General features: G+C 46.4%; 7 protein-coding genes across 7 annotated transcripts; 3 read left to right on the top strand and 4 right to left on the bottom strand.

Annotated features, from left to right (window-relative positions):
* The first annotated feature begins 171 nt into the window (after positions 1-171).
* Positions 172-1,589, top strand: F5147DRAFT_692880 (uncharacterized protein). The gene is made up of 4 exons (XM_041437217.1): positions 172-432; positions 548-829; positions 890-1,161; positions 1,218-1,589. Exons 1-4 carry the CDS (start codon positions 331-333, stop codon positions 1,432-1,434), a joined length of 873 nt encoding a protein of 290 aa, XP_041293422.1. The 5' UTR covers positions 172-330; the 3' UTR covers positions 1,435-1,589.
* F5147DRAFT_692875 (cornichon) lies at positions 1,590-2,593 on the bottom strand. The gene is made up of 7 exons (XM_041437216.1): positions 2,550-2,593; positions 2,425-2,499; positions 2,315-2,376; positions 2,193-2,261; positions 2,031-2,143; positions 1,854-1,976; positions 1,590-1,805 (listed from the first exon to the last, which is right to left on the bottom strand). Exons 2-7 carry the CDS (start codon positions 2,435-2,437, stop codon positions 1,772-1,774), a joined length of 414 nt encoding a protein of 137 aa, XP_041293421.1. The 5' UTR covers positions 2,438-2,499; positions 2,550-2,593; the 3' UTR covers positions 1,590-1,771.
* Positions 2,594-4,444: 1,851 nt separating this feature from the next.
* Positions 4,445-8,641, bottom strand: F5147DRAFT_692870 (uncharacterized protein). The gene is made up of 4 exons (XM_041437215.1): positions 8,061-8,641; positions 7,946-7,996; positions 5,551-7,892; positions 4,445-5,497 (listed from the first exon to the last, which is right to left on the bottom strand). Exons 1-4 carry the CDS (start codon positions 8,236-8,238, stop codon positions 4,508-4,510), a joined length of 3,561 nt encoding a protein of 1,186 aa, XP_041293420.1. The 5' UTR covers positions 8,239-8,641; the 3' UTR covers positions 4,445-4,507.
* A 25-nt stretch (positions 8,642-8,666) lies between these two features.
* On the bottom strand, positions 8,667-11,485 carry F5147DRAFT_692854 (major facilitator superfamily domain-containing protein). The gene is given in 22 exon segments (XM_041437214.1): positions 8,667-8,719; positions 8,731-8,783; positions 8,830-9,007; positions 9,057-9,157; positions 9,208-9,313; positions 9,362-9,496; positions 9,546-9,652; positions 9,759-9,866; positions 9,961-10,061; positions 10,190-10,228; positions 10,286-10,287; positions 10,327-10,331; positions 10,356-10,417; positions 10,472-10,534; positions 10,587-10,640; positions 10,699-10,755; positions 10,806-10,866; positions 10,922-10,941; positions 10,996-11,010; positions 11,072-11,127; positions 11,176-11,233; positions 11,287-11,485. The coding sequence occupies 20 exon segments, from the start codon at positions 11,473-11,475 to the stop codon at positions 8,844-8,846; spliced, it is 1,503 nt and encodes a 500-aa protein (XP_041293419.1). The 5' UTR covers positions 11,476-11,485; the 3' UTR covers positions 8,667-8,719; positions 8,731-8,783; positions 8,830-8,843.
* A 7,012-nt stretch (positions 11,486-18,497) lies between these two features.
* F5147DRAFT_692840 (uncharacterized protein) lies at positions 18,498-19,054 on the top strand (the record flags this gene model as incomplete). Its single annotated transcript, XM_041437213.1, is given in 5 exon segments — positions 18,498-18,523; positions 18,534-18,554; positions 18,566-18,696; positions 18,761-18,854; positions 18,878-19,054. The coding sequence occupies 3 exon segments, from the start codon at positions 18,584-18,586 to the stop codon at positions 19,052-19,054; spliced, it is 384 nt and encodes a 127-aa protein (XP_041293418.1). The 5' UTR covers positions 18,498-18,523; positions 18,534-18,554; positions 18,566-18,583.
* Positions 19,055-19,801: 747 nt separating this feature from the next.
* F5147DRAFT_836740 (uncharacterized protein) lies at positions 19,802-20,447 on the bottom strand (the record flags this gene model as incomplete). The annotated part of the gene is made up of 4 exons (XM_041444016.1): positions 20,324-20,447; positions 20,241-20,274; positions 19,898-20,188; positions 19,802-19,846 (listed from the first exon to the last, which is right to left on the bottom strand). The coding sequence occupies exons 1-4, from the start codon at positions 20,335-20,337 to the stop codon at positions 19,802-19,804; spliced, it is 384 nt and encodes a 127-aa protein (XP_041293417.1). The 5' UTR covers positions 20,338-20,447.
* Positions 20,448-24,889: 4,442 nt separating this feature from the next.
* F5147DRAFT_652423 (uncharacterized protein) lies at positions 24,890-26,087 on the top strand (the record flags this gene model as incomplete). Its single annotated transcript, XM_041433621.1, has 5 exons — positions 24,890-25,011; positions 25,074-25,232; positions 25,287-25,658; positions 25,781-25,895; positions 25,956-26,087. 5 exons carry the CDS (start codon positions 24,890-24,892, stop codon positions 26,085-26,087), a joined length of 900 nt encoding a protein of 299 aa, XP_041293416.1.
* Between the last annotated feature and the right edge of the window lie 1,770 nt (positions 26,088-27,857).

The raw sequence follows: 27,857 nt of genomic DNA, 5'->3' as shown, positions 1-27,857 counted from the left end.
GAACCATCGCTTCCAGTGTGCCACATGAGTATAAATTCTCAAAAAGAGGAATGCTAGCGGTGTCTTGTCAATACGCAGATTACAATTTTACCAGAACCTTCTTACAGCAGTACACATGCATTCTGTATCAATATATATACAGCCTTTGTTTTGATTCTGAAACGTGATCACGAAGTTGATCAGGCGCAGTGCCACACAGCAAACAACAACACACAGCTTATGTTGAGCGAAACGGTACTTTAGCTTACACCACGACTCAAGAGTCTTAGTCTTACATACCCTACCTCTCCTCCAAGCCATTCATTGCAAAGACATTAACTCAACGTTGAGATGTCCCTCCTAGAACGCTTAAACGTCCCAATAGATAACGGAACCGGAGCCCCTTCCATCGGCCCCGTCCGCACAAAATCAGGCAGTCGTTCATCTCCATACGTGCGTACAACTTTTCATAGTCTATACGTCAAAAGAATAATCTCTCTCGCACACATCTTTTTTCGTTACTATCACGCCCACCCACCTCACTCCAATCATCGTCTGTCTCACAAAGACCCGCCCAAACCGCACCCCCAAAGGCGACCCAGACGCTCAATGGAGTCACGACCTCTACGAAGACCCAGAAAAACCCAGCCTATCATCAAGACTCACCCTGAGCGCCGCGCAGCCTCGCAAACCCGATTCGCGTCTCGCACAGCGTGCGCTTAGGGATGCAGCAGGGGACAGCAAAGCCTCGGGACAGGGCTTGAGCATCAAAGGTGCAAGTGCAGTGCCGTTGGGGAATGTGGTGGAGATTAGGGGACTTGTTAAGGGTACGACTGCTGCTGATGTTGAGGTGCGCGTTTTTTGTGTTTTTGAGGAAGAGACTGAGGTTTCTTTTTGGTTGGTCTGATAGGCTATTTTCAAACGATGCGGCACGATAGTCTCGTCTGAAACAGCATCCCCTAAGGCCTCTGAGAATGTCATCGTCCGCATCACGTTCAAACTACCTGCACAGGCAGATGCGGCTGTGAATAAGTTCAACGGCCAGCCTGCCGACGGCAAAATCTTGCAAGTGAGCATTGTGGGGACGAAAGCGGTGGGGTTGTCGGGGAGGCTTGCGGGTGTGGATGTTGTGGATGATAGTGTGGATGTACTTATGGATGGTGGGGAGGAGGGGAGTTCATCGTGAGTGGTTTTAGTTTGGGGGTTTTAACTCTTAACTTTTATTTGCGTTGGTGCAGAAAAATGCGGTCAGATTCGATTATTGCTTCGGATCCGAGAGCAAGTGTGTTGGTTGCGCCGCCGGGTACAGATCCGAAGCTATATACCCAACACTCACATTCAAATTCTCGTCCGGATGGGCAAAAGTGGCATCGTGGGGGAAGAGGTCGTGGACGAGGAGGTCGTGGAAGGAGAGGTGGTGGGGACCGAGGAGCAGGGATGGATATTGACGTTTGAGACGGTATTTTGTTGGCTATGGGTATGATATGGATGAAAGAGTCTAAGGCTTGGCCAGCCTGTGTCATCTTAGGTTGCAAATTATCTTAGCATATGTATTTCCCTTGTGCTGATTACACCTCTCATCTCAATGTATTTCACGCAAGATTCAAAGTACACGCAAGTATGTTGTGCTTGGAATGGGCATGAGATAGCGTGAACTCGGGCATAATAAGTGGTAGTGAAGAAAGTAGATCGTGATAGCCAACCAAACGACAGCGAGCGCCTTGTACGTTACTTGCACAGGCTTTACCCCAAGTATCCGGAAAGGTATTCGTCATCAAGCTTCCACCTGTAATCATTCGCTCTCAGAGATAAGAGCGACGATCATCCTAGAGTCTCGTCAGATAGCGTGGGAGACTTGTGAAAGGACTACGCACCGATAGAGATAGTAGAAGAATGAAAGAAGGTAAAAGCCTAGTTTCATAAAGCTCTCTTTCTTATGACCGCTAAGAGTTCTGAAAATCTCTGTGGCATCATACATGTGGTTCTTGTTGCGTATCCTGTGGGACGCGTCAGCTCCAACTACACAAAAAGCGCCCAAGACAAGGACGTACTTGTTGACGTTATACAAGACTAGAGGGAGGTTGAGGAGGAATGCAAACCATTGACCGGAGAGGAGAAAGAGAATTGTTAGGAATGCGTGTGCAATGTTTTCTGGTAGAACGAACTGGGTGTGTGTCAGTGTGGGTGCATTGCAGGTAGGGATGGAGAGGTACTTGGTTGAGTTTGTTGCAAAGATCTATGGGATTGATATAATCGCATTCAAGGTCTGAGAACATGATTATCTGGGAAGCGAAAGTGAGTGGGGGAGTGAGTGGAGATAGAAAGGAAGACTGACGAAGAAAACCATCGTGAAGAGTAAACCAGCTGCCATTAGTACAGAGAACAAGAACAACCAGCCTACAGCAAGCCATCAGGCAGGGGACTCGCGTCAGAAAGACAACGCACCAGCGCCACCCATTTTGTCAGAAAAAGTTGAAGTAAAGCAATGAAAATTAGAACTTGTTGACTGAGCAGCTAGGACTTTAAAATTGTTAGTAGAACCACACACAGTGAATTCAGAAGTAAAATACCTTGATGAAGTCGAACACCAGGAAGAATAACCCTCAACAATGTCACACACGGTGACAAGTCACACGTCAAGAGGCCATGGGAGAATAACATCGGCTCAGTTGAATTCAGACTAGGAAATGTGCCTAGTGGTTACTCAAGCTCAAATCATACATAATGGTACAACTTCCAACCATTCTTCCGCGCAGTGCCATCCCCTAGTGGGTATGCTTGGCTCCCAAACGACAACGACACTTTGATTCTATAGATATAGCGCTGTAGCCATTCATATTTTGATTGTGGCAAGCACTCAGCAGGATTACAGATAGAACATGCAGGTGCCTGGATTCATGCATGTTAGCGCATCTTTCTTACAAGTATGTAATGTTATTTACGCGGTTCTCTGTGTGCAGCCATATTTGGACTACTCGTCCTTTCGTGTTCTCATGCCCCGCCTTCTGTCCCTTTATCATGATGTACATGGTTTCCTACTTGTGCGACATTTTGCGGTATTCGCACATGGAACCGCCAGCTTGCATCGGATTTTGCGAAGTAGGTCACAGCGCATCCCACTCTTGCAAAGTTGTCGAGGTCACTCGATGACATTGTACAGCCGCTCGACAATTGTTCACGGCACATCCAGATCTACGGTAAGTATCCCGTCCTTCCCGATTATCTTTCACTAAGCAAGCTCACAAAGAACCGGCTCTGAAACCACAGGACTTCTCAACCTCCAGCCTCCTCTCCAAAGAAAGTAGATGCCATCTCGATATCCCAATGCCTGATCGCCCAAAACTTCGCCTCTGCCGCCACAAAAGTCATGATCTCACTCCAAATAGTTGAACATCCCATCGAGGCTTCACGCATCGTTTCATCAACCATACTGCACCAGTTCGAAAACATAAATGCAACTCACTGCTACACTAGAAGCATACAAAGAAGCTCTATCATGCCAGTGAGTCATCTAGTCAATTCCACGACACAAACCACTAATACTCACGCAAAATCCTCCTTCGCATGCTGAGCATGTCCTATCGCGTGCGCAAAAGAAAGGACATGTCGCACTAGCATCATCACTGACAGCGTCACTGGCAGATATCGATGTTGTCAAAGCGGCAACAACGGCGAGGACAAAAATGAAGCGCATTGTTTGAGGATGGATATAAGATCAAATAAATTTGAAGGGACAGTAGGCAGGCGCTTTGCTTTTATATGCTGAATATTGGGTGACTTCCCGCAGCATTTAGAATCGTCGTTCTAAATGTAAATCTATGTCTAATGTCCTCATGCCAACGTGCCCCCGTCAAATGTCAGTGTTTTGCAAGTCCGCATATTAAGACCACCCAATCTTAAAGTAATCCTAGAAAGCAGTAGCCCCCTCAAATAGTGTTCAAGCCATGTTCTAAACATCTAAACAGGCCTTTCGAACTCACGTGAGTATATTTTAACCGTTGCTTGCATGCCCTTCATTCAAGCCTCGACACTGTACATTAGAATCTGGATACAACTTGTCTACGGTTTGGAAAGCATTTCTAAACTGCGTCGAGGTGCGAGACGATGCTCCGACTCTTGAGGTTTGAATGAAATATAGTATTCAAAAGTCGCCCACTATCCTTGATGGTGATGTAGGAAGGACCTGACCAGCTGAAATCCTCTTTTGAAGCTGAATATTATTCTTGATAGTGATCCATCTCATGACATCCCCTTTCGAGCAGATGCAATTAACAGCAGATCGGCACCTCCTAAGTACCTTGTGAAGCAAGGTTTATTAGCGTGAAAACAACATATAAGCTTGCGAAGCAAAGTCAATGCCAGCATATCAAATTTGCTACCAAAACCTTATCAAGCCTATCGGCAACTGTAGCGTGGAACAAAATATCACCTTGCAAAGCGATCTATCTTACACGTCATTTACGCACCATTTTGCAAATTCACTTGGCAAGAAAAATAATCGACATCATATCTGCTCGTGATGAATGAGCTAGGAAGATGGTGCTACGCAACTCTTCTTGTGCCCCTTCCAGTCCTCGCGTTGACAACCCTGTGAACAATACCGCACAACCTTGCACCGACTACAAATCAACAACGACGCAGAACCACCACTTTCCTTTCCACAAGCAGCGCACACATTACGCACCACTGCTGCCGGCGCAGGCGTTGATGCAGTACTTGAAGCGACGTTATCTTGCAGACTACCGACCTTTTCAAGGTACGACAGCGCGAACAGTGGACTGATCACTGCCCTCGTCACATGCGGTGCAAGCGGTCGAAGCATCGGGTATTTCTTCACAAATGATTCTGTCCCCACCCCGGCACCGCATGAGCAAATAGCACTCTCGTCTGGCTCCAACGTCAAAGGGATAACGCCTTGTACGCGGTACTCGCAGTTGGTCTTGTGCTCCCATGTACGACACCGCTCCGTCGCAGCCACGAGGAGGTGCTGCCAGGCCTTCCTCTCCTCAACGCCCATCCCAACCGTCTTCATATTGCTAGGTCCCAAATGAGTAAAAACCTTGCTGAAAGCCTCGGCCTTCTCAAACGTGGGAGAAGATGGCATCACCCATGTATCAGCGACCATGGAGTGCGAGCCAACGTCCAAGCGGAGATTTGTGATATAGAACATAACAAAGATCTCCTCATCATCTTTCGCTCGCAAGGCGTAGCATAAAGGGGGTTTGTCTTCTGCGAGACCGCTCGCCTGCCCAAAGATGAAATGAAGTGAACGCTTGACATCAAGCAGCGTTGACCCTGTAGTCAATTCACTGGGGATGCGCCTTTCACGATCAGACATCATGAGGGAGACGTGAGGGTTGACCCAGCCAAGAGCTCTCTTGTTAGCAAGGCTGAAGGGTATGCAATGGTCGAGGTTGACGCGATGCATGTTCCAGAGAGCAAGATCGCCTCCGTGCGGAATAACAGGGAACATGTCCGAGTCGGTGTCTCCAAGAATAAGTCTCAGGGGTAAGATGATCTGGGCCGAGTCCGATATGAGTTTTCAGAAAGATAGAGAGACAGAAAACGTACTTCGATGTATAGCAACTTTCGCGCAATGCGAAGCTTGGATTTCTTGGCATCAATAGGAAGCGGGAAAGGGAATTGCAAAGACTTGTCTCCAAGAACGATGGCGATTGAATGCATAGAAACTTGGTTCACAATGGGAGTAGCACCGCTGGTCAGGGAAGCTTTCATATCCGGTTCGACAATATCCACACGAGTGGTGAATGTCAAAGGTGTCTTGCATTCTTTGTCTAACGTGACGAATGTGCATGCACCAGACGTCTTCATAGGACGGTCGCCGATTTGCACATTATTCTCCTTGGGACTCTCTGGGCCAGCATTAGGATGCTGTCGTAGGATATGTACGAGTTGCTCATCTCCCAGGTCCGCGCAGAATATGGATAAGTCAAGCCCCCGCTTCATGGCGAACGCGCAAGTCGCCGGGGTGGAGAGAACAGATAATACAACCGATAAACAACGCTCATTCACCAGCACAATAGTTGGCACCCAGAACCACACCACTAGAGGAGAAGTTCCATAACGTCCAGTGGTGTCTTCTTTAATGACTGCAGTCTTGCCATCACCTTGGCCACTGGTTGTAATGCTACCAAAAACTGTGCTGATGGCAGAGAACGCATTTTGTGTCGCTGTGCCCCTCAGGTCGCACTGCAACACAGGTGTTCCGGCCTCGTCAAGATCGGGTAAGAGCGGCTGGAGGCGATCCCGAGGAACAACGAGGACGACACAGAGAGTTTTTGGGAGCACCTTCCAATTGCGAAAGACAAAGGGCCTTTCGACGCGATGCACTTCCTGCACTTTTGGTAGAGACAGCCAATCTACATCGAAAACACCAAGAAGGTGTAACTGGCAGCAGAGTTCTTGGTAAAAGTTCATTCCGGTTATGAGGATCCTGTCATTCTGAATCTTGTCGTGAAGCATGTTCATGGTCGAATCCCAGTCTGTGATCACCCTCCTCTTCACAACACTCAAAATCTCCACAAACGAACGACGGTGGTAATGTACGATCCCAGACAGTGACTGCTTGACCATGGCCAACCTTCGTCTCACGTTCTCATGAGAAAACATGTTGAGATATATATTGAAGAAAACGCCTGCAAGCTGCTCCGCAGCGATATCGATGGGGCAGTCGAGATCAGTCAGTTTCTCAGCACCGCCGATTAGTTTCCATGCAAGGCGCTCGTGATTCTGGGTTGCATTGTCTGATAGACGCATGATGTGCTCATGCATGTTTGACCGATTCGTGAACTGCGATACGAAGCACGCGGGAATCAGGCCGAGGAGCAGACCCATAGTTGCGATATCTCCACAAAGGTGTTCGGCCAACGTGTCTTCTGGGCTACCTGAAGCAAGACCTTCCGTGTACAACGTAGCGGATAGAGTGCGCTGAAGAATGGGAGAAGTAACGGCGATAAGATTCAACACGCCGACATGATCAAAAAGGTTGGAAGTATCGATGACGTTGAATGTGGTAGGCGCAGGTGACTGCCTACTAGTCCCGTAGGCGCTAGGATCAAGGGCGATGTACGGGATCTTCCAAGGAGCAACGGGGAATAGTGTGGACGTCGATTTTGCGGTGCGGGAGTAGCAAAGAGCTTGACAAAAGCTCAGAGCGTCTCCCACGAAGCAACGTATGATGAGCGGGCTCGGAGAAGATGGATTTTGACTGCCCAAGACTTTGGACACCGAAGCGCACCACCTGGAAAATTGCTTCTTGCAGACGTCTACTATATCTTTCAGAGTACATTGGTCTGGGTGGCGAGTGCTTCCGACAGCTGGCGCAAGCGCTTCTGCCAAATGAAAGCAGCAGAGAGGATCTGTTCCATAGTGCACACCAAATTTGTCACCGACCATGGAGAATGCTAAGGTTGGATTTGGGCGTGACACCTCCGAGGGTCTCTTAGGGACGGCAGAGCATATGCCCGTATCCCAGTAAATGTTGTAGTGATCACCCGCCATCTCGAATGCATACATTGACAGTGGCCCAGCTGCCCGACTTGCTGTAAGTACGGATCCGAACTTTGCCCTGGAAGCCTTGACGTCAGCAGCATATGCGGATTCAAATGCTTTTGCCTCGCTAGGAGAGCAAGCCGTCGTCTTGACGTGGAGCTGCCAAAGGCGCCGCAACTCGGCGAGAGTATCTCCAGTACACATACGAAGGAAATACCCGTAAGGACCGTTGTTCCAGCTATCCAGATCGCTGGATAGCTCGACCAACTTCCTGCACTGTGATATGAGCAGGTCATGGGAGGCTTTGTCGAGGAAAAAGTGGAAAAAAATGTTCCAGATTTGTGGCGCTCTCTCCGCAGCACCTTCGTCGGCAAGAAGAGTGAATAAGATAACATTACGGGCTGTTTGATTGATTCGTTCAGAAAGATGCATCGAATGCTAGATTTGGACTCACCGATGACCGCACCCTCAAGATCGCAGCAAGTAAAGTCCAGTTTTCGTGACGCTGAGCAGGAAGCATTAGCGCGCCACTCTATTAAAATGCTCCTAGTAGGAACGTGCTGATTCACCTTGCAAGCCAGTGCTGTTTGTATATACGGTATAAATGATATGCCTCGGGTCACCACACCCAAGAAGCAGTACATCTGCTTTTTCAGTTGGACAAAGATCCTGTGTAAGGCAAACTGCAGATGTATTGCCAATAGGATAGAAAAACGTTTTTCCTCTCCATAGGACAGGGTGCGCCATGATCCTGGTGATTACGAGCTGGCACCAACAGGCACGATGGCAGTCAAATTTTGAAGGAGTAGGTCACAGGGAAAGACTTGAGGGCACGAGGAACAAATTAAATTGTCCGGGAGCTCTGTAGAAGGTCCGTGATCCTCATGGATCATGAAAATGGTTCTAGATTGACTCGCAAAGCCGCACACAATGGACGCATTCCCTGATTGATTGAGTAATTCTTATTCATGACAAGTAGGGCGGCTCATTTTTATACGTACGTTACTGCAGCATGCTGGGCTTTTTTACGTACCCAATATACTTTTTGAGTTATGAATTCAAGTCGCCGTGCGCCAAGTTTGAACTATTCAAACTCTACAAGTACGTCGACTTTGCGTCAACTCGTGGAGTATTGAAAGCCCAATTAATTGAATCCAACTTGCTCGATCATAGGAGATTTACTGTACATGACTCAAGCGTCTCTTCAAATATCAATACAGTAAGAGTCTGTCTCGTTCTCCGATAGAATTTAACAAAAACCGAACGAAAGAAAGCTCAGGCTTATGACGAGTTAAATGTCCAATATTGGGTCAATACCCAAAGTCATATAATCTGATGCGAAAAAAAGAAGATCAATAGAGATACCTGAAGCCCTTCCTTCTTTTCACAGCCTCCTCGAATGTAATCCCTTCCAATCTAGCAGCTTCTTCAATACGTTCGCGGCCAGGACCCTCCATTAATTTCTTCTCCTCCATATCCATGTTCTTATTCTCCTTGATTAATATCCACCGCATTACTATCGATAGGTGAGTACTTCGGAGCGGTCAAGTTGTAATTTTGCTCACGGAAGCCCAGGGCTGAGGACAAAACCAGACTGCACAATGCTATGATCATGGATTGATGATATTGAGGGCCCCACGAAGCACTCCAGACATATGAGCCAATCCTGTGATCTTGTAAGTAATCCGACATTAACATTGATCATAGAGGCCTCACAGGTTACCGAGGTTTCCAAATCCATTGACAAGACCTATGGCTGCGGCGCGTTTTGCCGGTGGACGAGGAATGGCGTTTGCAACCCAGGTCAATGTCAACGCAAATCCTTTGTAAACGTGTCAAGCTTACGTTCAGCGTTCTAATCAGAACTTACCACAATATCCAGAGGTCATGAGGAACAAGGAAAAGTATCGCCCGCCCGTAGCCATGGTGCATAGAGAGATGATATATCCAACGATGACCACCCACCACCAGCCGGCAATATGGAAGAATCGCTCTCCAGACCTATCTATTCATTCTGTCAAAATGACTGATGCACTGTCAGGAAACAGACGTACCTGCATGCCATGCACTGAGTACGCAGCAGAGTGACGTGAATATCCATGGAGGGCTGGCGATCAGACGACAATGAGCCATAGCTGTGAATGTACAATGAGATATCATGCTTACGCCGCCATCAAAAGCGTGATAGTAGTGCTAAAACCAAGCGTGGCAGTCAAGCTGTCCCGTTCCATGTTAGCGTAAAGTCGCAAGACTGTCCATGTACTTACGTGGGGAAAAAGTTGGTGAAACTCAGGCCTAGAAGTTGCATGCAGGTCATCAACATGAAAATGATGGTTTTTGGATCCTTGATAGCCAGCAAAAGGCCATCGTAAATGCTATGACGTTCCGAACGATACGCCAATTAACAAAAGTGATATGGAGTAGCACCTTGTCAGTAATAGGAAAGGATGGAACTTGAGCTAGATTTACGTGACGTCATCGGAATCCTTGTCAGCCTCCCCTGCATCTTCTGCGAGACGAACTTGACTCAAGCGGCGTTCCGCTGCGTTAAGCCATCGAGTGTTATGGGGCTATGACGTGTCATGTCAGACCCGTCGAAACTTGTTCTAAAAATATTCCGCTTACAAAATCTGGAAGAAGCCACCTGGACAAAAACCGTGGCCGTCAACTTTGGGTGAGAATAGAAACTCTCACAAACGCACATGGTCAAGAAGCCAAAGGACATGGTGATAGCGCCCTATGCCGATAAAGGGATTGATCAGCATAGAAGGCCCGGGAGTCGTGTAACATATACCTCTATGTAGAACAACCTGCGAGAAACTCCGGTCAAGGTACCGCTCCTGAGAATAGGGATTTTGACTTACCATCTCCAGGCCGCAAGTCCCAGTACGCCTTGCATTCTTGCGAGAATTCCAGCTGCAATTAACTAGAAAGGATCATTATCAGGCTTCATAGTTCACTATGACGGCAGCAAGCTCACGCTTCCAAATGCATTCGAGATTAAAGAGCCACAATAGAACCAGGCTGACCGCGCGGCAAGCTCCTGAATGTGTTGCATGAGTGAGAGTTTATAATTCTAAAAACACCATGCTCACCTTCCTGGTATACCATCGCGAAAGCAGATACATGACACCAGGATAGAATGCAGCCTGCGGAAAGCCGCACTCGTTCAGCCCGCACATCATTATCAAACAAGGAAATTTTTACCTCAGGAATACCGATGCACACACGACAAGCCATGATGCCTGAAAAATTAGTTGTGACCTGTGCAGTGGTTAGCAAGCACGAGTCGCGGTCGCGCCAACAAAGCTTACCCCAGTCAAAGCACTTGTAAGGCCCCATCCAACAACGCAAGCCCCAATATAAAGTGATGGCCTGAGTCGCGTCTTCTTAGTTCGACGAGATCAAAATATTTTCAATCACGACCAACCGTGAAATATAGCCCAAAATCTGTTGACAATCAAGATCAATCTTGCATTCATAAACAATAGCATACAAACAAACCATGTTCGAGGGTATCTGGTCGCAGATGAGATGTTGTTAGAAAGATCGCATGAGTTTGTGCAGAAAATTTGCTCACTTGTATCGGGCAATAAGTGGCATAAAGAATAGCCAGGATGGTTTCATACTGAACGGCTAGTACATCGATTAAGCATGAATAATACGGTGGTCCACTTCACTCACTTGTCAATCCGAGATCTTGCTCTAAACCTTGCAGCCGCGCAGTAGTAATAGCGACACGCTACGCGTAGTACATGTAAGCACGCTAAGGTTCGTGAATGGATGGTTGCATACATCAATGTAGTTCAAGATGAATATGACCACAGCAGTGGTCATCAGCCGGCAGTCCAATTTGCGCACCAGCGCCCGTTCTCCCGCCTGCCTGGCGTCTGCAGTCAACAGCCTGAAGTCGTCACCGTCATTTGACACTGCGACTACATTTTCTGTAAAGGATTCAGACTTCTTCTCTTCCTGGATGGACATGTGGGGGAAAATATCAATCAAGCGATACACCACCTTAACACAGTAATCTAGTCACCCAAACAGATGCCTTTTATACCAGTGACCAGGGATTGCAATGTCTATAATGAACTCAATTACCCCACTCAGTCCAGAAGTAGAAGGCAACCAGAATAGCATCACCTACCAGGGGGGAAATATATTTCGGCGAACGTTGAATGCATCCTGTAGTTAGGTCCTACTAGCTAGGGCCCTCGCACAATGGCCATTACCAGCGCCTCCTGTTGCGCTCCACTTCTCTTCACTGGGAATCCTAGACTGCCAAGAGCGTCCGCCTAGTGCGTTTGCCTTTGGGGTCAACTGTGGGTACTTTAGTCTTTGAATTTTCCGCCGACGCACAGGCTGTCATAGACTAAAAAAGTAGCCCGTCAGCTGACACCACTTAAGTAGAGCATCACGCGAAAGCGCGCAAACAGCACATAAATGCAACGAGACCCAAGAAAAGAATATGGTTCTCCGACGGGTTTGCATATTTATTAGAGCATGTTCGGATAGAAATATTTGCATGAAGTTTTGAAATATTAATCACGCAAATTCGTCGGCATTGTGCCGAAAGTTCGTCGGAGCTTTAATTAAATCAGCAGCTGTTATCAATTGATATTCAAAGGTATATCGCATATCATATACTGTAGAGATACGACACTAGGTTCGTCACAGGTCACAGCCCTTAACGAATCGAATCTATTTGGTGTGACTGTCACATGAATTTTTGGTGGGACGAAGCTAATTTGTGACATATGGGAAAAAAAACATAGGTTATGCGCTAATGGGACCAGAAATCATCATACATCGAATTTGCGATGCGTCTACGCTTTCCACGCCCGTAATCAACCTTCGGAACACTATTCGAGCCACTCTCCACATCTTTGGCAGTAATGTCACCCACATCATAGACTTCGGAGTGGTTTGAACACAGAAGTCCGCCATCTGCATCGATATGGCAGTCAGAACGGACGTGTTCACCCCCGGAAGCCATATGATCAAGGAGTGCATCCATTGGCACGTCACTGGCATCGAGGTCATGCTCGCTAGCATCGTCGAAGGGGGATTCGGCTCCGGTAGTATCAGTGGCCTCGTTCTCTGACTCGGAGTTTGTTGCCTGGTCAACGCTGACAGTCTTGTACTGAGCAGTAGCAATCCTCGTCCATCCAGCTGGATCATTCTTCTGAACATCACGTAAATATTGCAACGCCTCTCGACTTGCGAGGCTCGCGAATGAGAGATTGAAATTCTCCCCGGCCTTACACATGAAAAATGCCTTGAAAACATGATTTAGCTCCGTGCATCAAGATTCGACAGTGCGAGAAAATGAGAAACAAACCTGCTTTACAAGCTCAGGCTTGTTTATAGCGTGATATCCATTTATAACCCACCGCAATGACCGATCACGAAGGGTGCCAATTGTTGTGTCAAGTCTGATGAGTGACACAGACTTGTCTTGGGCGAGTCGAACAAGAGACTCGTTGACTATATCAGCATGCTGTGTCTGTTTGACTGCAAGTTTGAATGGTCGTTGAATACCGACGTCACATGGCTGACCAACACCAGTGCAGCCCCCAGGGACAAAACGGTATTTGATCCAAGGGTAGGTCATATCCATCCACGTGCGAAATTGAATTGATCTGTGCACACTCCACACGTCGAGGTGCAAAATACACTCCTGGTCAGCCGGTGCATTGAGTAACACTTTCTGCTCCTCCCAGTAAGGCACCAGAATGTCATTAACGTACTCGCACATGAGGGGAAATGTTGACCAGTAAGTGTGCGTACTTGAGTATGAGATTTTGAACTTGAGTTCCATCGCTTCCTTGTATTGCGGAGTAGACTTTGAAGGAATAGAGCGTGAAGTTTTCCCCTCGTAGATCAGTTGCAAGGGGAGGGCATGACCTCCGGCAGATATTCCGTTGACGATGGTGAACGCTCGTTTTTCTTCCTGCCCGATCACGGAGACTTGCTTCGAGCCAATTGTTTCAAATGTCGAGGTGTTTGCTGGCTGATAGACAATATTCGTCTGGTCAATATTGACGACAAATGCAGCATTGAAGATTGCGCAGTCACGAATTGTGAGTGTTAGCCGGAGGAACTGATCGAGGAGAAGCTGCTCAACATTTGGTGGCGTTTTTTGAGCTGCACGTGTTGCCCTGCGGAAGCTCCAATTGAGATGCTCAACAAGAAACTCCTTCACCCAACTCTCTGTGCAGCGGAAGCGAGAACCGTCCTTGGCGACATGCCCAAAAATATCAGGAACGGAGTGTTGCAGGCGTGCAAGGATGATACCATGGCAGCGGAGAGTGTCCAACGCAACACCAACTTGACGGAGAGACTGAAGGTCGTTGATGATCAATTTGACCACGTTGGGATAGGAGGATAGATTCAAGTCAACATCCCATGGCAAACGCTCGAGCGAATCTAGAACCTCGTCTACAACTACTGACTCAGAAGCACCATGACCCGTGTCCTCTTCATCCTCAAGCCTCTGAAGAACCCAATCATGGGCCGATATCCAGGCGAGACGAGCCTCCAGGGCACATGACATGTCCCTCCAGTATGAAAGAACCCAGAACGGAAGGTGAAATGTTGGGGAAAGTGGATGGATGATTGAAGTGTGACCATTAAACCAAGCCTGACTGAACTGATCGAGGAGCTGAGTGACGCAATGGAGCGGGGGAATTGACCATGTCGTGAAATCATTGGGAAGGCTGAGGAGAGGGGGGTTTGTTGAGAAAATGATGGTGTCTGGGCTAAGATCACAGTCCAGCGATGCGCAAAGACTGATGTCGAGTAGCTGCGCGACAGGCAGAGTCCGAGATGGGATGGTTGGTTGCATTGGAGTTGGGATCCTGAGTAATCGTGTGATCTCATGTTGAACAGAAGGCGGCAGTTTGCTCTGGTCAAAAACACGACCACATGAGAGCCACTCTGAAGCAACAAACATATCAGTTTGCGATGGCATGATGGGCGCTTGAAAACGGATCATACTAGTAGACTCACCTGGCAGGCTTTAAGACCACAGAGTCTCCAATTCCACTCGTTACCAGTCAGCGCTATGCGAGGCGAATCCATGACAGACTGAAGCAAGTTGCTTGAATCACGAAGCAGCATGTCAGATGGTTGCAAATGGCGTTGCGAGCGGCGAAGCACTACAATCCGCAGGCAAATCTATTTGGGTAAGGTCACAGGTCACCTGGACATTCGAACCTGTAAGACTAAGCGTGACATCGTCACGGGCTGCACGTGACGAACCTAGTGTCGTATCTCTACAGTATCTCCTCGTCATGGATGCTCAAGAAGATCAATTCGAAATGGATCGTCAACGGCTCGCCTTGCTCGTTTCCAATCCTCAACTGGAGGTTCGGGATCGTCTTGTTAAATGTATAGGACTTGTTATCAGTATAGTAGTCGCTGCAACACATGGTACATTGCAGACCATATATCCCAAGGACCGACAACCATATCACACCTTGGCCCTCTCTGGGCAGGACTGGGTTATTGAATTACTAACTGGTCACCCAGAGTGCATCCACTGTGAACTTGGCATGCACACCTCTGCCTTTGTGGAGCTTATCACTCAGCTTCGCGCTATGGGCCACTCAGATTCCAAATTCATCTCCCTCGAGGAACAACTCGCTATCTTTCTGTACGCTTCGGTGACCGGCCTATCAGTCAGACATGTCGGGGAGAGATTCCAACACTCAAACGAAACAATATCTAAGTACATTTATTTTTATCTAGGATGCAGTGGATATCTGACTCTAGCGCATAGGTACTTTCACAAGATCCTCGTTTCTTTCTCCTCCGAACCATTCTATTCAACATATGTCCAGTTTCCTGATGGGTCCGTCCCTCGCGAAGTCCGCAGAAACCCTAAGTGGTGGCCTTTTTTTAAAGGTGCCATTGGTGCAATAGATGGGAGCCATATTCAGGTGACCCCCAGGGCTACTGACCGTGCTGTGTATCATAATCGGAAGGGGTTCTTATCTCAAAATTGCCTTTTTGCGTGTGATTTCGATCTCAAATTTACCTACGCACTCACCGGCTGGGAAGGCTCTGCAATGGACGCTCGTGTTTATGAAGATGCGTGTCTGAACGACTTCGAAGTTCCCCCACGCAAGTATTTTCTTGCAGATGCGGGTTATCCACTCCGTCCCGGCTTACTTGTGCCATACTGAGGTGTGCACTATCACCTAGCTGAATGGGGACGCGCAAACACCAGGTAGGTCCTTTTACTTGAATTAAGCTCAATTTGGAACTCATCTTCCCTACAGGCCTGCTAATAAAGAAGAACTATTTAATTTGCAACACGCATCAGCAAGAAACGTCATCGAGCGCATCTTTGGCGTTTTGAAGTGTCGTTTTCAGATCTTGCTGTTGCTGCCTGCATATGCCATGGAGTTGCAAGCGTAAATTCCCGCTGCACTGTGCGCCGTTCACAACTTCATCCACATGCATGATCCCACAAACATCCCCACCAATGAGGCTGACGATGAAGATGATGACAAAGACTGGCAGGGTGGATATTCTGGTGGAAATGCCGAAGAAGACAGTATTGCGGCTATCGAAGAAGATAATGAACTTGAGTTTCGTCAAGGATCTGCGATGTGGAATGACTATCAGCGCATCTTGTTAGAACGTACTTTCGAAGGGATAGATCTTGATGAGGGGGATGAGGACCTCGAGGATGCTTTTGATGAGGATGAGGATCAGGACAGTTTTGCTTCGGAATAATTCACACTTCGAGTACCACTTTGTAGCCTCCAAAATCAGACAAACATTGATGCATTGCGACAGTTGTGAACATGTAGTATTGTACATACATTGAAACAAAAGCAAGCGGTAAAGAACAAGGTACATGATATATTTTCAGCCTGCCATTGCATCTGTGATGAGCTTCTCAATAAACGGACACCTGATTGCTTTGTCCGTGAGGGACACATAGAACTTCAGGAATCTCTCGTTGTTCTTCTCACCAAGGACCATTATCAAGACGGCATGCTGGTCAGCAGGCATGTCGGCGTCCTCAGTTTGCAGTAGGTGTGCCGCGTGTGTCACCAAGTCCATGCTGTCCTCAGGCTCAGGCACAGGTGGAGGCGGAGGCGGAGGCGGAAGGGTACCATTATTCATGGAACTAACAATGAATTTTTCAAAGATATCTGTCAGACGGTTGACAGTGCCCTGCAGTCCCATCACGGCAGCAGCAGGCGTGATATTGGCGGCCTGTGTTGCACTGCTCATCTTGGCTGCATTGGTCATCTTCTGAGAGACGTGCGAACGTGCTTTCTTTGAGGGGGGCAGACACCAAGGTGGTGGAGACCGGCTGAGCCAAATCATGGGTCGACGCAAATGAAGTGGTCTTGACAGAATCCACATTGGTGCCCTTGTAAGGGTGCTTGGCACCAGCAGAGCTGGTAGCGGTAGAGAGACCACCGGTGTTAGAGCGAGGACCGGTGGTGAATGAAGGGCCGGTGACAGATGAATGATTGGCAGTGGTGGAAGGACCGGCAGAAGAGAGGGCTGGAGCCTGAGCAAGGCCAGGCTCATCCTCATCAGCATCTGGTACTGGTGGAGGACCCATAACACCTGGGTGGAAGGCATGGCGCCCTCTAGCGCCACCCAAGGGAATTATTTCCTGCATTTTCTCAAAGTAAGGCCAGCCTGTGTTGTGGAATGAACGCATGTGAGAATTGGACTAAAAATGTTAGCTTTTATTTGAAAAATAAAAGGGGCTGACGTACACTGAGCGCAACATACGAATCCCACACAGTGGACGCTGCAGGGCCATGGATCCCAGCTCCATTGGCACCGTCCCAGTGTGTACCGGTCTGGTTGCGGTATTTATCGATAGTGTGATGAATAGACTTGACTGAAATATTGAATCAGTAAAGTGAGTGAAGGACAGAGTTGGATGGATGCACTGATGCCCACTTGCTCTTCACCATCTTGACGGTCTTTGCTGGACCGATCCGCAATGGTTGAAGGTCGGGATCATCGTTGATGACTGTTAGTGCAGAAGTATACACCTGTGGCTTGAAGTTGCCGGAGGTATCACCACTTGCACGGTTATCGTACATATGATTAACAAGTGTGGTGATTTCTTCGTTTCTCCAGTGTGCAGGTGTGCGCCTTGTAGGGATTTCATGGGCCTCAGGTTGAGCCATGATAAGATTGGTATATTGAGTACAGATCGCAGTGATCGCGATGACACCAGCGATCAGTCCATTGCGCTGGTGGATATCAAAGGAGGAGGAGGAGCAAGAGATCTCCATTGATTAGTATGTACAGTAGGAGACAAGGAAGGTTTAAGCTCCGACGAACTTTCGGGACAATGCCGACGAATTTGCGTGATCAATATTTCAAAACTTCATGCAAATATTTCTATCCGAACATGCTCTTAGAACAAGAGGGACAGGTTAGGATTTGAAATTTTGTTCAATACTACAAGGTGACATGTGATGCGTGATGCATCACTGGTGCGCAAAATCCCGAACACAGCTCAACTTTAGATAAGCAAAAAAACCTTAATACATAGCTACATGAAGTTATGAGCAGCACATTTTGAGTTCCTCGCCAGTGGCCTCAAATCATTGTAAAATCGTTTGACGAGTACTGTAAAGGGGGCGTTTTTTGCTACTGTAGAATAGATCTATGTCGGAAAAAAGTTTCCAGGGTTTTAAGGCCTTGCAAGACATTTTAATGCTATATTTGGAGGGTGTCCTTATAAGGGCTTTTAAACGGGTAAGATAATATTTTAATGCTCATTAAAAGGCACTTATAAGGGCCCTTTTGTAGTGCTGCCGTAGTCCGGTTCTGAACCTCGGTTCGAACCCGAACCTTTCCGAACTGGACTCAAGGTCTGGTCACAGGTCCGGCATGGCCCCTGGACCAAACCTTGAGTCCGGTTTGGGGTTTGGAGCTACCCACAACCGGTTTGGACATGTTTGAACCCCACCATGATCATCATCTGTCAGCGCCCTACACTACCTCAATTTCAACCGCCTCATTGGAATGAGTTCACGTAGTATAATGAGCTGCATTTCTGATTTGAGTCGGACTGCCCTCATTCCCTCGCACCACCATGATTGCCCAGCAGGATGATGAGGAGACACCTCTTCTGCAACAACCAGAGCAACCAAAGGCCAAGACACCTCTACCCTGGGATCAATTTTGGATTCCCTGTTTATTCCTCAAGTGAGTATGTTCCCTTCACTGGACTTATATCTGATCACAACTGGAATTTTGTCAAGCTCATCAGAGACATTGGAGTCACTCATGGAGATGAAACTCAGGTTGGACACTACGTCAGCATTCTTGTAAGCATGTCTTCATCGTTTTTGCCCTTTTCCTTCGTTCATGATACTATTCTCTCCAGAAATCATCGTACTTTGCAGCTCATACCCTGACCATTTTTCATTGGAGTCAACTGTCCGACCACATCGGGCGGAGGCCCGTAATCCTGACAGCTCTATTAGCACTTGTTATTTCAATGTTTGCATTTGGGCTGTCAAAGAGCTTCCTTGCTCTGCTGGTAAGGTCAGTGTTCAGTTAAATATCAAATAGTAGTTGTGATCGTCAATTACTTGACCACAGTCGTGTTGTCTGCGGAGCATTTGATCCGAGCACTGCTATCATCAAGACCATGCTGATGGACATTACCGATGCAACCAATATGCCCAAGGCATACAGTTATATGCCAATTCCATTGATGATTGGAACCACAGTTGGGTAGGCATGCAGTCCATTTTCTCTTGCGCTGAGATTCACAGAATCTATCAGACCACTCATCGGAGGCTCGCTCTCCCAGCCAGCAGACAGATTCTCTGGCATTTTTGGGTGATCGAACTCCTGAAAACCTACCCATATCTCCTGCCATGCTCTATCTCAGCATCTTTCATATTCATAACTTGGCTAGTTGCGTATGTCCGTCTTAAAGAGGTGAGCGCGATGCTGAAAATCCATCTCTGGATCAGACTAAGTGTGGTTACAAGAGCGTTTCTACCAGGACACCGCTTTTTTCTATGCTTGTTTACATGATCGCTTCGGTGCAATCTTCTTGTCTTCTTCCAGGTTCCCTCCTCCTACTCTCGTCTGTCGTCCGCACTCATCTGAGCCATGTCAGCAGTTGCTGATGTGCACTGGGCATTTGCGCATGGCATTCGTAGTGTTGGAAATGGCATGGTGGAGCTCTGGCCCATCGTCTGCAAGCTTGGTCGAACCCGGTTCGAATGCGAACTGGACCTCCTGAATGCGTTTGGTGATGTTCGGTCCAGGGTTCGACCAAACAGCCAAACTGAACCTATGGTTTGGTTTGGTGTTCGGAAAATTTGGCCCAAGAACCAGACTGAACCGGACTTCAGCAGCACTACCTGTTACAGGCATCCGTAACACCTACACCAGCCCCCGCTCTACTAGACTCCCGACGCAGCGATTGACTCCACTCATCACCCTTCTCGCGTCGTGCATCGTCAATTGTCTCAAATCGCCCATTCTTCAAGGCTAAGTCGCTCATATCCTCCCCAGAGTTGTCGCTGCCGATCACCTCATCGCGCTCTCCTCTGTCCCTTCGCTCATTCTCCCTATGCAACAGGAACATGAATGCTGCTGAACATAACCAACCAATTGCAATGTAGGCAAGAATGATGCCATGGCCAAGCCTATACCAAGGTGCATCCTGTGCACGATACTACGGGCCAATATAAGCTGGCAGTTAGTTTGAGCTAGTTTTGCGGACTCACAACGTTTGAGGAAACAGCTCCGTTCAAATTTCCCCTTTATTGGTGTCAATTACACTGCCTGGTTAATGTAAGGATCGACGTACCACCCGATAGCCATGGCTAGTGTGACACCTCGTTTATATGAGCCCTCAACATTGTTTGCCACCCATGCTCTGAAGTACGGTCAGTAAGAGAAGTAAGAATAAACCAAGTAACGGACACCGAGTTTGCTGTTTCATGGCTGCATCAGTTCCATGCAAGGGGCCCATGCCTTCAAAACATTGAATCTTCATAATCAGAAACCTGGGGTACATTTCAAATATCTTAAGTATCATAGACATAAATTTACAGACAAATCAACCAAGAATTGAGTACTGAGGAAGTGAAATGGGTAAGAAATTGAGTGTGGGAAACTTCAAAGACCCAAAGCATCGAAAATGGTTAGTTGAGCAGTGGTAGGACTTTAATGCTGGGTCAACTCATATTTTCACTATATTCCTTCTACCCACCCCCTACCCTCAGGGCAGTAGGAAGTATGGGTTCCTTGGGTAGTTTATGATCTATCCTACATATTTGTAATGATATTTTCGGCCTGAATCATATATAAATGTGACTTTGTATAAAAGATGTCTATTATCACTCTCCACACATATGTCATTTTGCCTATCATTACATCAATCCTTCATGAATCTTTCTAGGCTTTTAAGCTATTATAATGGATGTATATGGGTGTTATTCCAGGTCTCTCATCACATCACAGGCTTGTTATGTTGGATATCTCGACATAATGTGCAAGTCTCGCTATTAATATTCATTCTTTTATCTTTACACTCACTTACTGCACACATGTATTTCATTTGTCATTATTGATGTTTTGGATTTCTTTAGCTTATATCTCGGTCACATGGTAACCAATGGATGAGAAAAGACTACAAATAAACTGATCTAGACTCGGACTACAACCTTCATTAAGCTGACTACTGATTCCCGGTGAAGGTTCAACGATACAGCGAGGCACGAACAATGCTCCTGACTGTATCTATAATTGTTGTAAGGTCGCGCATTGCCTAGTCTGCTATACTTGAGACGACAAGTGCGTTCGACCCTAAAGGGGAAGCGAGTGCAGCAAGGATCTAGAGGTATGCGCTGAAAGCGCTACTGGTTGGCCAATGCGAAGCGCGAGAAAGCGCAGGTGCACGCAAGGCGCGGGAATGCGCGCGTGTATGGCGCGAAGCGCGGGAAAGCGTGTGCGTGTATACAGATATGAGAGAGAGTAAGAGTGAGTTTGCTTAAGTGATGATATGATGTAAGACAAGAGAAGAGAGATGCGTTGGTGTAAACAAATAGATTTCTACTATGTGCTGCTAGGTGAATAGTGGGTAATAACCAGTAAGTCCTCTGTCGTTCTGGTGGGAGAGTAAGTTTTTGTATGTACTGCTGGCGCTTAAGTATGGCGCCTAAGCGCTGTCATGCGGAGCCGAAGCGCTACCGAGTAAGGTATGTAAAGATATATGTAAGTAAGGGTCCATGATAAAAATAAAGATGGAACGATAAGCAAATGTGAGAAATGGAAATATACGCACTAGGGAACTTGGTGGACAGTGGATGGATGCTTCCGGATGGCTGGCGCTATAGGGCGCTCAAGCGCGGGAAAGTGCGCGCGCATATACATCGTGAAGCGCAGGAAAGGTACGCGCGCATGGCGCGCGTTGCGCGGGAAAGCTGCGCCTCATATAGAGATAGCTGCAGGTAGCACACAGAGTGATGCTACAAGTTCGTGCCATGTACTCCCCAGTGAAAACTGCCATATTGCACAATGAGAGGCATGAGTCTCTACACCGAAGCCTGAGACCCGAAAATTTGTACACAACATTTCCATTTTTCACTTGTTGCACAAATTACTGAGTTTCAAGTGCCGAAACCCAAAACTCGAAACCTGGTGTGCAACATGTTCATTGTTCATTTACATTACACAGATCATCGAGTTCTGAGTGCCGAGGGCCGAGACCCGAAAATATGTATGCAACATGTCCATTTTTCACTTGTTGCACAAATCACCAAGTTTTGAGTGCCAAAACCTGAAACTCGAAACCCAGCGTGCAACATGTCCATTTTTCATTTATATTACACAAATCATCGAGTTCCGAGTGCCAAGGGCCGAGACCCGAAGCCCGAGACCTGAAAATATGTATGCATCATTTCCATTTTTCACTTGTTGCACAAATCACCGAGTTTCAAGTGCCAAAACCTGAAACTCAAAACCGGGTGTGCAACATGTCCATTGTTCAATTATATTACACAAGTCATCGAGTTCCGAGGGCCGAGGGCCGAAACCCGAACCCCGAAAATATGTGCACAACATGTCCATTTTTCACTCACTGCACAAATCACCAAGTTTCGAGTGCCAAAACCCGAAACTCAATCCCCAGTGTGCAACATGTCCATTTTTCATTTACATTACACGGATCATCAAGTTCCGAGTGCCAAGGGCCGAGACCCGAAGCCCAAAACCCAAAATCATGTACACAACATGTCCATTTTTCACTTGTTGCACAAATCACCAAGTGTCGAGTGTCGAAACCTGAAACCCAGTACTTCACATGGACATGAATTGTATTTGTATGTATTATCCATTGGTGTAGGGTTCAAATAACTTGGTAATTGTATTTGTCAGTACTCGGTACTTGGTACTCGGTGATCGGTGGTCAGTGGTTGGTACTCGAGACTCGGTAGTCAATATAGGCAAATGATAATGAAAAATGACAGTTGTAGTCCATGTCAAGGTGAGTGTCTTGGTAGTCTTTCCTTGTCATTCGGCAAAACATCAGCAATAATGAAAAAATGAAAGTTGTTATTATGCTTAACTTCCTTACCGAAGGTTGTAGTCCAAGTCCAGGTGAGTGTAGTGGTAGTCTTTTCTTGTCAATTGGTTATCTTGTTACTCATTATGCAGTACTCGGTACATGGTAATTGGTACTCAGTATTTGGTTTTGATACTCGGTACCCGGTGTAGAGACTCATGCCTCTCATTGTGCAATATGGCAGTTTTCACTGGGGAGTACATGGCACGAACTTGTAGCATCACTCTGTGTGCTACCTGCAGCTATCTCTATATGAGGCGCAGCTTTCCCGCGCAACGCGCGCCATGCGCGCGTACCTTTCCCGCGCTTCACGATGTATATGCGCGCGCACTTTCCCGCGCTTGAGCGCCCTATAGCGCCAGCCATCCGGAAGCATCCATCCACTGTCCACCAAGTTCCCTAGTGCGTATATTTCCATTTCTCACATTTGCTTATCGTTCCATCTTTATTTTTATCATGGACCCTTACTTACATATATCTTTACATACCTTACTCGGTAGCGCTTCGGCTCCGCATGACAGCGCTTAGGCGCCATACTTAAGCGCCAGCAGTACATACAAAAACTTACTCTCCCACCGGGACTAACTTACTCTCCCACCAGAACGACGGAGGACTTACTGGTTACTACCCACTATTCACCTAGCAGAACATAGTAGAAATCTATTTGTTTACACCTCGCATCTCCCTTCTCTTGTCTTACATCATATCATCACCTAAGCAAACTCACTCTTACTCTCTCTTGATTCCGCATACACGCGCGCGCATTCTCGCGCCATACACGCGCGCATTCCCGCGCCTTGCGCGCACCTGCGCTTCGCATTGGCCAACCAGTAGCGCTTTCAGCGCATACCTCTAGATCCTTGCTGCACTCGCTTCCCCTTTAGGGTCGAACGCACTTGTCGTCTCAAGTATAGCAGACTAGGCAACGCGCGACCTTACAACATTATAGATACAGTCAGGAGCATTGTTCGTGCCTCGCTGTATCGTTGAACCTTCATCGGGTTTCGGCACTTGGCACTCAGCACTCGGAACTCGATGATCTGTGTAATGTAAATGAACAATGAACATTTTGCACACCCAGTTTTGAGTTTCGGGTTTTGCCACTTGAAACTCAGTGATTTGTGCAACAAGTGAAAATGGTAATGTTGCATACATATTTTCGGGTCTTGGGCTTCGGGTTTCGGCACTTGGCACTTGGTTATTTGTGTGATATAAATGAAAAATCAATATGTTGCACACTGGGTTTCAAGTTTCATGCTTTGGCACTCAAAACTTGGTGATTTGTGCAGTAAGTGAAAAATGGACATGTTGCGCACATATTTTCGGTGTAGGGATTCATTTCTGGCTGGGCTTGCAGAGACTGTTTTTACCTTAGTGTTATGTTTGCACTTTTGTAGCTTACATAATCAAGTTACCTTTTCACCAGTTCTACTATGAGTCTGAGTCTTCAGTAGTTTTTATGACATTTCCTCTCCTCTGAGCCTTGAGCCTGGTCCAGAAACCCTTTAGGGTCGAATAGCAGCTAGGTTCTGCAAGACCCAACATTGTTCAGACTCACCATCTGAATTGTTGTACCTTCAGCGGGCAGTGTCCTGTGCAGCATGATTCGCTCGGTTGAGATCAAACCATGCTTGTGTGAGTTTGTCGTGTTCCCACTTGCGCTTGCCCATAGTGAGTGACTAGTGTGCATAGTAATATTAGGGTATTAGTAGCAGTACTTGAGCATGTGTTTTGATCCGACTGGCCACTGGTTCTACTGGCAGGACTTTTAGTTATGTTCAACTTCCCTACTTCTTTTGAACCAAGACTATGTACCACCCAACCAAAATTCTTTCCAGAAAACCATCACTTATGGCTCGTCCAACCATTCACATTACTCCTGAGGCAAAATTAACTGCTGCTTGTGAAAAGTGCCGGTGCTATTATGCTAAGTATGTCACACCTTACATATATGAATTATCTCTGAGCATTCCTGACTCACTTGTCCCAAAAGCCACAGAGAACTTTGTAGCCCTAAGCATGACATGAAGGAATCACAAAATTTATTGAAAGCTATATCCAAAGTGTTGCATGGCTCTGCCAGTGATGAAGACTCTGAGTCTGAATCTGATAATGAGAATTCTGAGTCCAAGTCTGACACAGACATCAACCTGTATATTCTTGCTATATAAATATAAACATATGATATTCAATTCATATCTAACAGATTCAATCTTATGCAATGTTTGTTTGCTCTCAAGATTATCAAGGACAAGATGTTAATGGTAACAGATGATCCTTGTACCTTTGTCCAAGGTGTCTTTGCCGAGTACATTAAGACCCTGGATGACAGCATTAAAGGTGATGTCACGATCCTCAAAAAAGCAATGGCTATAATTGAAGGCTTGCTCAACCACGTAATTTCCATCCAGGATCAGATTCTATGTTTCTGTGGAATCACATATGACAAGTGGCAAGCCACTGACTTGGCATCCTGTTTCCTGAGGACTATTCTTGCATACCTAGAGAATATCTTAGGTCTTCTGACATTTGATGGAGCTGGGAACCTTGCAGTGGCTCACTCCATGGGAGAACTTATGTACCAGAAGGGCATCAAAATTTGACGAAGTTCTACACTAACGCTCATGTACATATATCAAATATGTTGATTGTTTTTTCTTTGGAAATATCAAATATCTGCACTGCATGATGCATGCACAGTCTGTGCTATGGCAGTAGGATAATGAGTTCAGGCTCTGATGCCGTAGTATTGCAAAACCTTATTTCCATTATTTCAGTCAAAAACCCATGTTACAACAAAAAACAGACCAATCATGTTAGTATGTTATTCCATCAGATGACACATCACTGATCAAGATATGCTGATGTCTATTAGATGGCAGGAACAGAATGGGTGACTGCTGAGCAAAAGGCATATTTGCAAGGCTCGTATAATGATTTCCTGAAAGCACAGGCTCAAGGGACTGTGTTGGCCTTCTGGCCAGGGGTTTATCTCACTTGGTTTTAAAAATGGCTAGAAATCAATTCAATGCTCCCAGACATATCAATGCATGCAGAGGAACAGAATAAATTATTGGAGGAAGCTGTAGACAAGAGACATCAGGTGCGAGTACTACCAAGCTCATATATATATCATATATTCAACATATATACTTAGCAAATCAGGACCTGGTTCAATTATAGATCACAATGTAGTGGATGCACCTCAGTCAACAAAATGACGAAATCTATTCATAAGATGATTGGAAACAAGGCAAAGGGGACCTGAATTCACAGCCCTGCAGAAATCTTTTCCAAATCAGGTTACACAACTGATGTCCAAGATCAGCTACAAGAGGCTCTTGTGTCAGGTTCTGTTATTGCAAAGGGTGATAGACTTAGAACCATAAAAAAACTTACAAGAGAGGCATACAAGGCAGCAAATCCTGAGATGAAAGCACTATGCTTGGCAAAAGTGCAGAAGGAATATGAGACAAAGGGTAGCAAACTGCTCAAGGCCAAGCCCAGAGCATGAGAAAGGACAAATTCGGAACTAGCTAAGTTTGTTGACCTCATTTACCTACCAGTACGAGAACTGTTGGCTTACAGTTACCAAATAGGGCTCTTGAAGAATGTACCAGCCTCATCACACACTTCTTGCAAGCTATCCATGAAATGACTGGCTTCTATTGGACTATTCTGGGCGCTGGACCTGACCCTCGATATAATGGTAATATCAATGTGATGAGGTGAATAGAATTTTATATTGCATATACTGCCTACTGACATGTCGACATTTTGAAGTTACCATACAGGAATCAATGAGTATGGGAAAAACTGGAAGCAAGCTACTCCTGATTTCGATGACAAGTACATCAAGCCATATGTTGCCTTCATTTCAAGTCTTTTTTTTGTAAGTTGCTATTCTCCTCTCTTCTGATGAAAATTTTTGGACTTACCCAACTTGAATCAAGCAGAACATGTCAGGAAGATGCATGCAATTGATTATGTCATAACCCCCTCATCAACTCTTGGAACTGACACCAACCTAGTGGCTGGGGAGTCGCAGTCTTCCAATACCAGCCAAAACCTTTCATCAAACTTGGTGTTGATATCTTCACCTTCCCATCTGCCGCCTATAGCTCATGCACCTATCTCTGCAGTTGAAAACATGCACCAGCCTCCTGCTAACACCTGGTATCTGACTCAGCATCTGGATGGGCTAATTTCCTTTGACAATGGATATGATTTTGGCACTTTGGGAGACTTCGGAATGTCAGACTTCAAGAATCCCTCTACCAGCATCATGAACACATCAGAGCCATCATCAAACCCGCTGACATGCACAAAACCTGTTTTGTACATGAACATGGCAAATATCTGGCTTATAATACCTTTCACAATAGCCTATGGTTCTACCCAGAATTTTCTATGCAGTGTCAGTATTTTATTTGAGTATTGTTGGGCTCAAATTTGCTCAGTACTACTTAACCATTTAAAATAATACTTATCCTTCTGAAAGATTGCCTTCAAACTTGTGATTTGTCAATTAGTCAGCAGTTTCTCACACCTCCTAGAATTTTATCACACATTTTCACATACATGGGTTTTTCATTTTGACGGTACTGAGAGGAAAGATTGAAAGATTTCATACTTCATTACATAATCAGTCTCATGTGACTTGGTGGCACATTATGACACCCATGCAAAGCTTCATCATAACAAATATGCAAGACCAACACTATGGTATTTAACAAGTTAACATCAGACTGTGAGAATCTCAACAAAGTTTGAACAC

The sequence above is a fragment of the Suillus discolor genome (genome assembly GCF_016758755.1).
Source record: "Suillus discolor strain FC423 chromosome Unknown F5147scaffold_24, whole genome shotgun sequence".
Lineage (NCBI taxonomy): Eukaryota > Fungi > Basidiomycota > Agaricomycetes > Boletales > Suillaceae > Suillus > Suillus discolor.
Note: the sequence above shows the minus strand (reverse complement) of the source record. Positions and strands in the feature narration are given on the sequence as shown.

What these genes read in the sequence shown, in the direction of transcription:
- F5147DRAFT_692880 (XM_041437217.1), top strand. Translation starts at nt 331, where the DNA reads ATGTCCCTCCTAGAACGCTTAAACGTCCCAATAGATAACGGAACCGGA. An exon ending in GCAGTCGTTCATCTCCATAC is followed by an intron (nt 433 to 547) that starts GTGCGTACAACT and finishes TGTCTCACAAAG; the next exon opens with ACCCGCCCAAACCGCACCCC. An exon ending in GGGGAGGAGGGGAGTTCATC is followed by an intron (nt 1,162 to 1,217) that starts GTGAGTGGTTTT and finishes GCGTTGGTGCAG; the next exon opens with AAAAATGCGGTCAGATTCGA.
- F5147DRAFT_692875 (XM_041437216.1), bottom strand. An exon ending in TCTTCACGATGGTTTTCTTC is followed by an intron (nt 2,262 to 2,314) that starts GTCAGTCTTCCT and finishes TTCGCTTCCCAG; the next exon opens with ATAATCATGTTCTCAGACCT. An exon ending in GTCTTGTATAACGTCAACAA is followed by an intron (nt 1,977 to 2,030) that starts GTACGTCCTTGT and finishes CGCGTCCCACAG; the next exon opens with GATACGCAACAAGAACCACA.
- F5147DRAFT_692870 (XM_041437215.1), bottom strand. Translation starts at nt 8,238, where the DNA reads ATGGCGCACCCTGTCCTATGGAGAGGAAAAACGTTTTTCTATCCTATT. An exon ending in AAACAGCACTGGCTTGCAAG is followed by an intron (nt 7,997 to 8,060) that starts GTGAATCAGCAC and finishes CTTCCTGCTCAG; the next exon opens with CGTCACGAAAACTGGACTTT. An exon ending in TCTTGAGGGTGCGGTCATCG is followed by an intron (nt 7,893 to 7,945) that starts GTGAGTCCAAAT and finishes TCAATCAAACAG; the next exon opens with CCCGTAATGTTATCTTATTC.
- F5147DRAFT_692854 (XM_041437214.1), bottom strand. Translation starts at nt 11,475, where the DNA reads ATGTCCATCCAGGAAGAGAAGAAGTCTGAATCCTTTACAGAAAATGTA. An exon ending in TTACAAGTGCTTTGACTGGG is followed by an intron (nt 10,756 to 10,805) that starts GTAAGCTTTGTT and finishes ACCACTGCACAG; the next exon opens with GTCACAACTAATTTTTCAGG. An exon ending in TGTGCATCGGTATTCCTGAG is followed by an intron (nt 10,641 to 10,698) that starts GTAAAAATTTCC and finishes GGCTTTCCGCAG; the next exon opens with GCTGCATTCTATCCTGGTGT.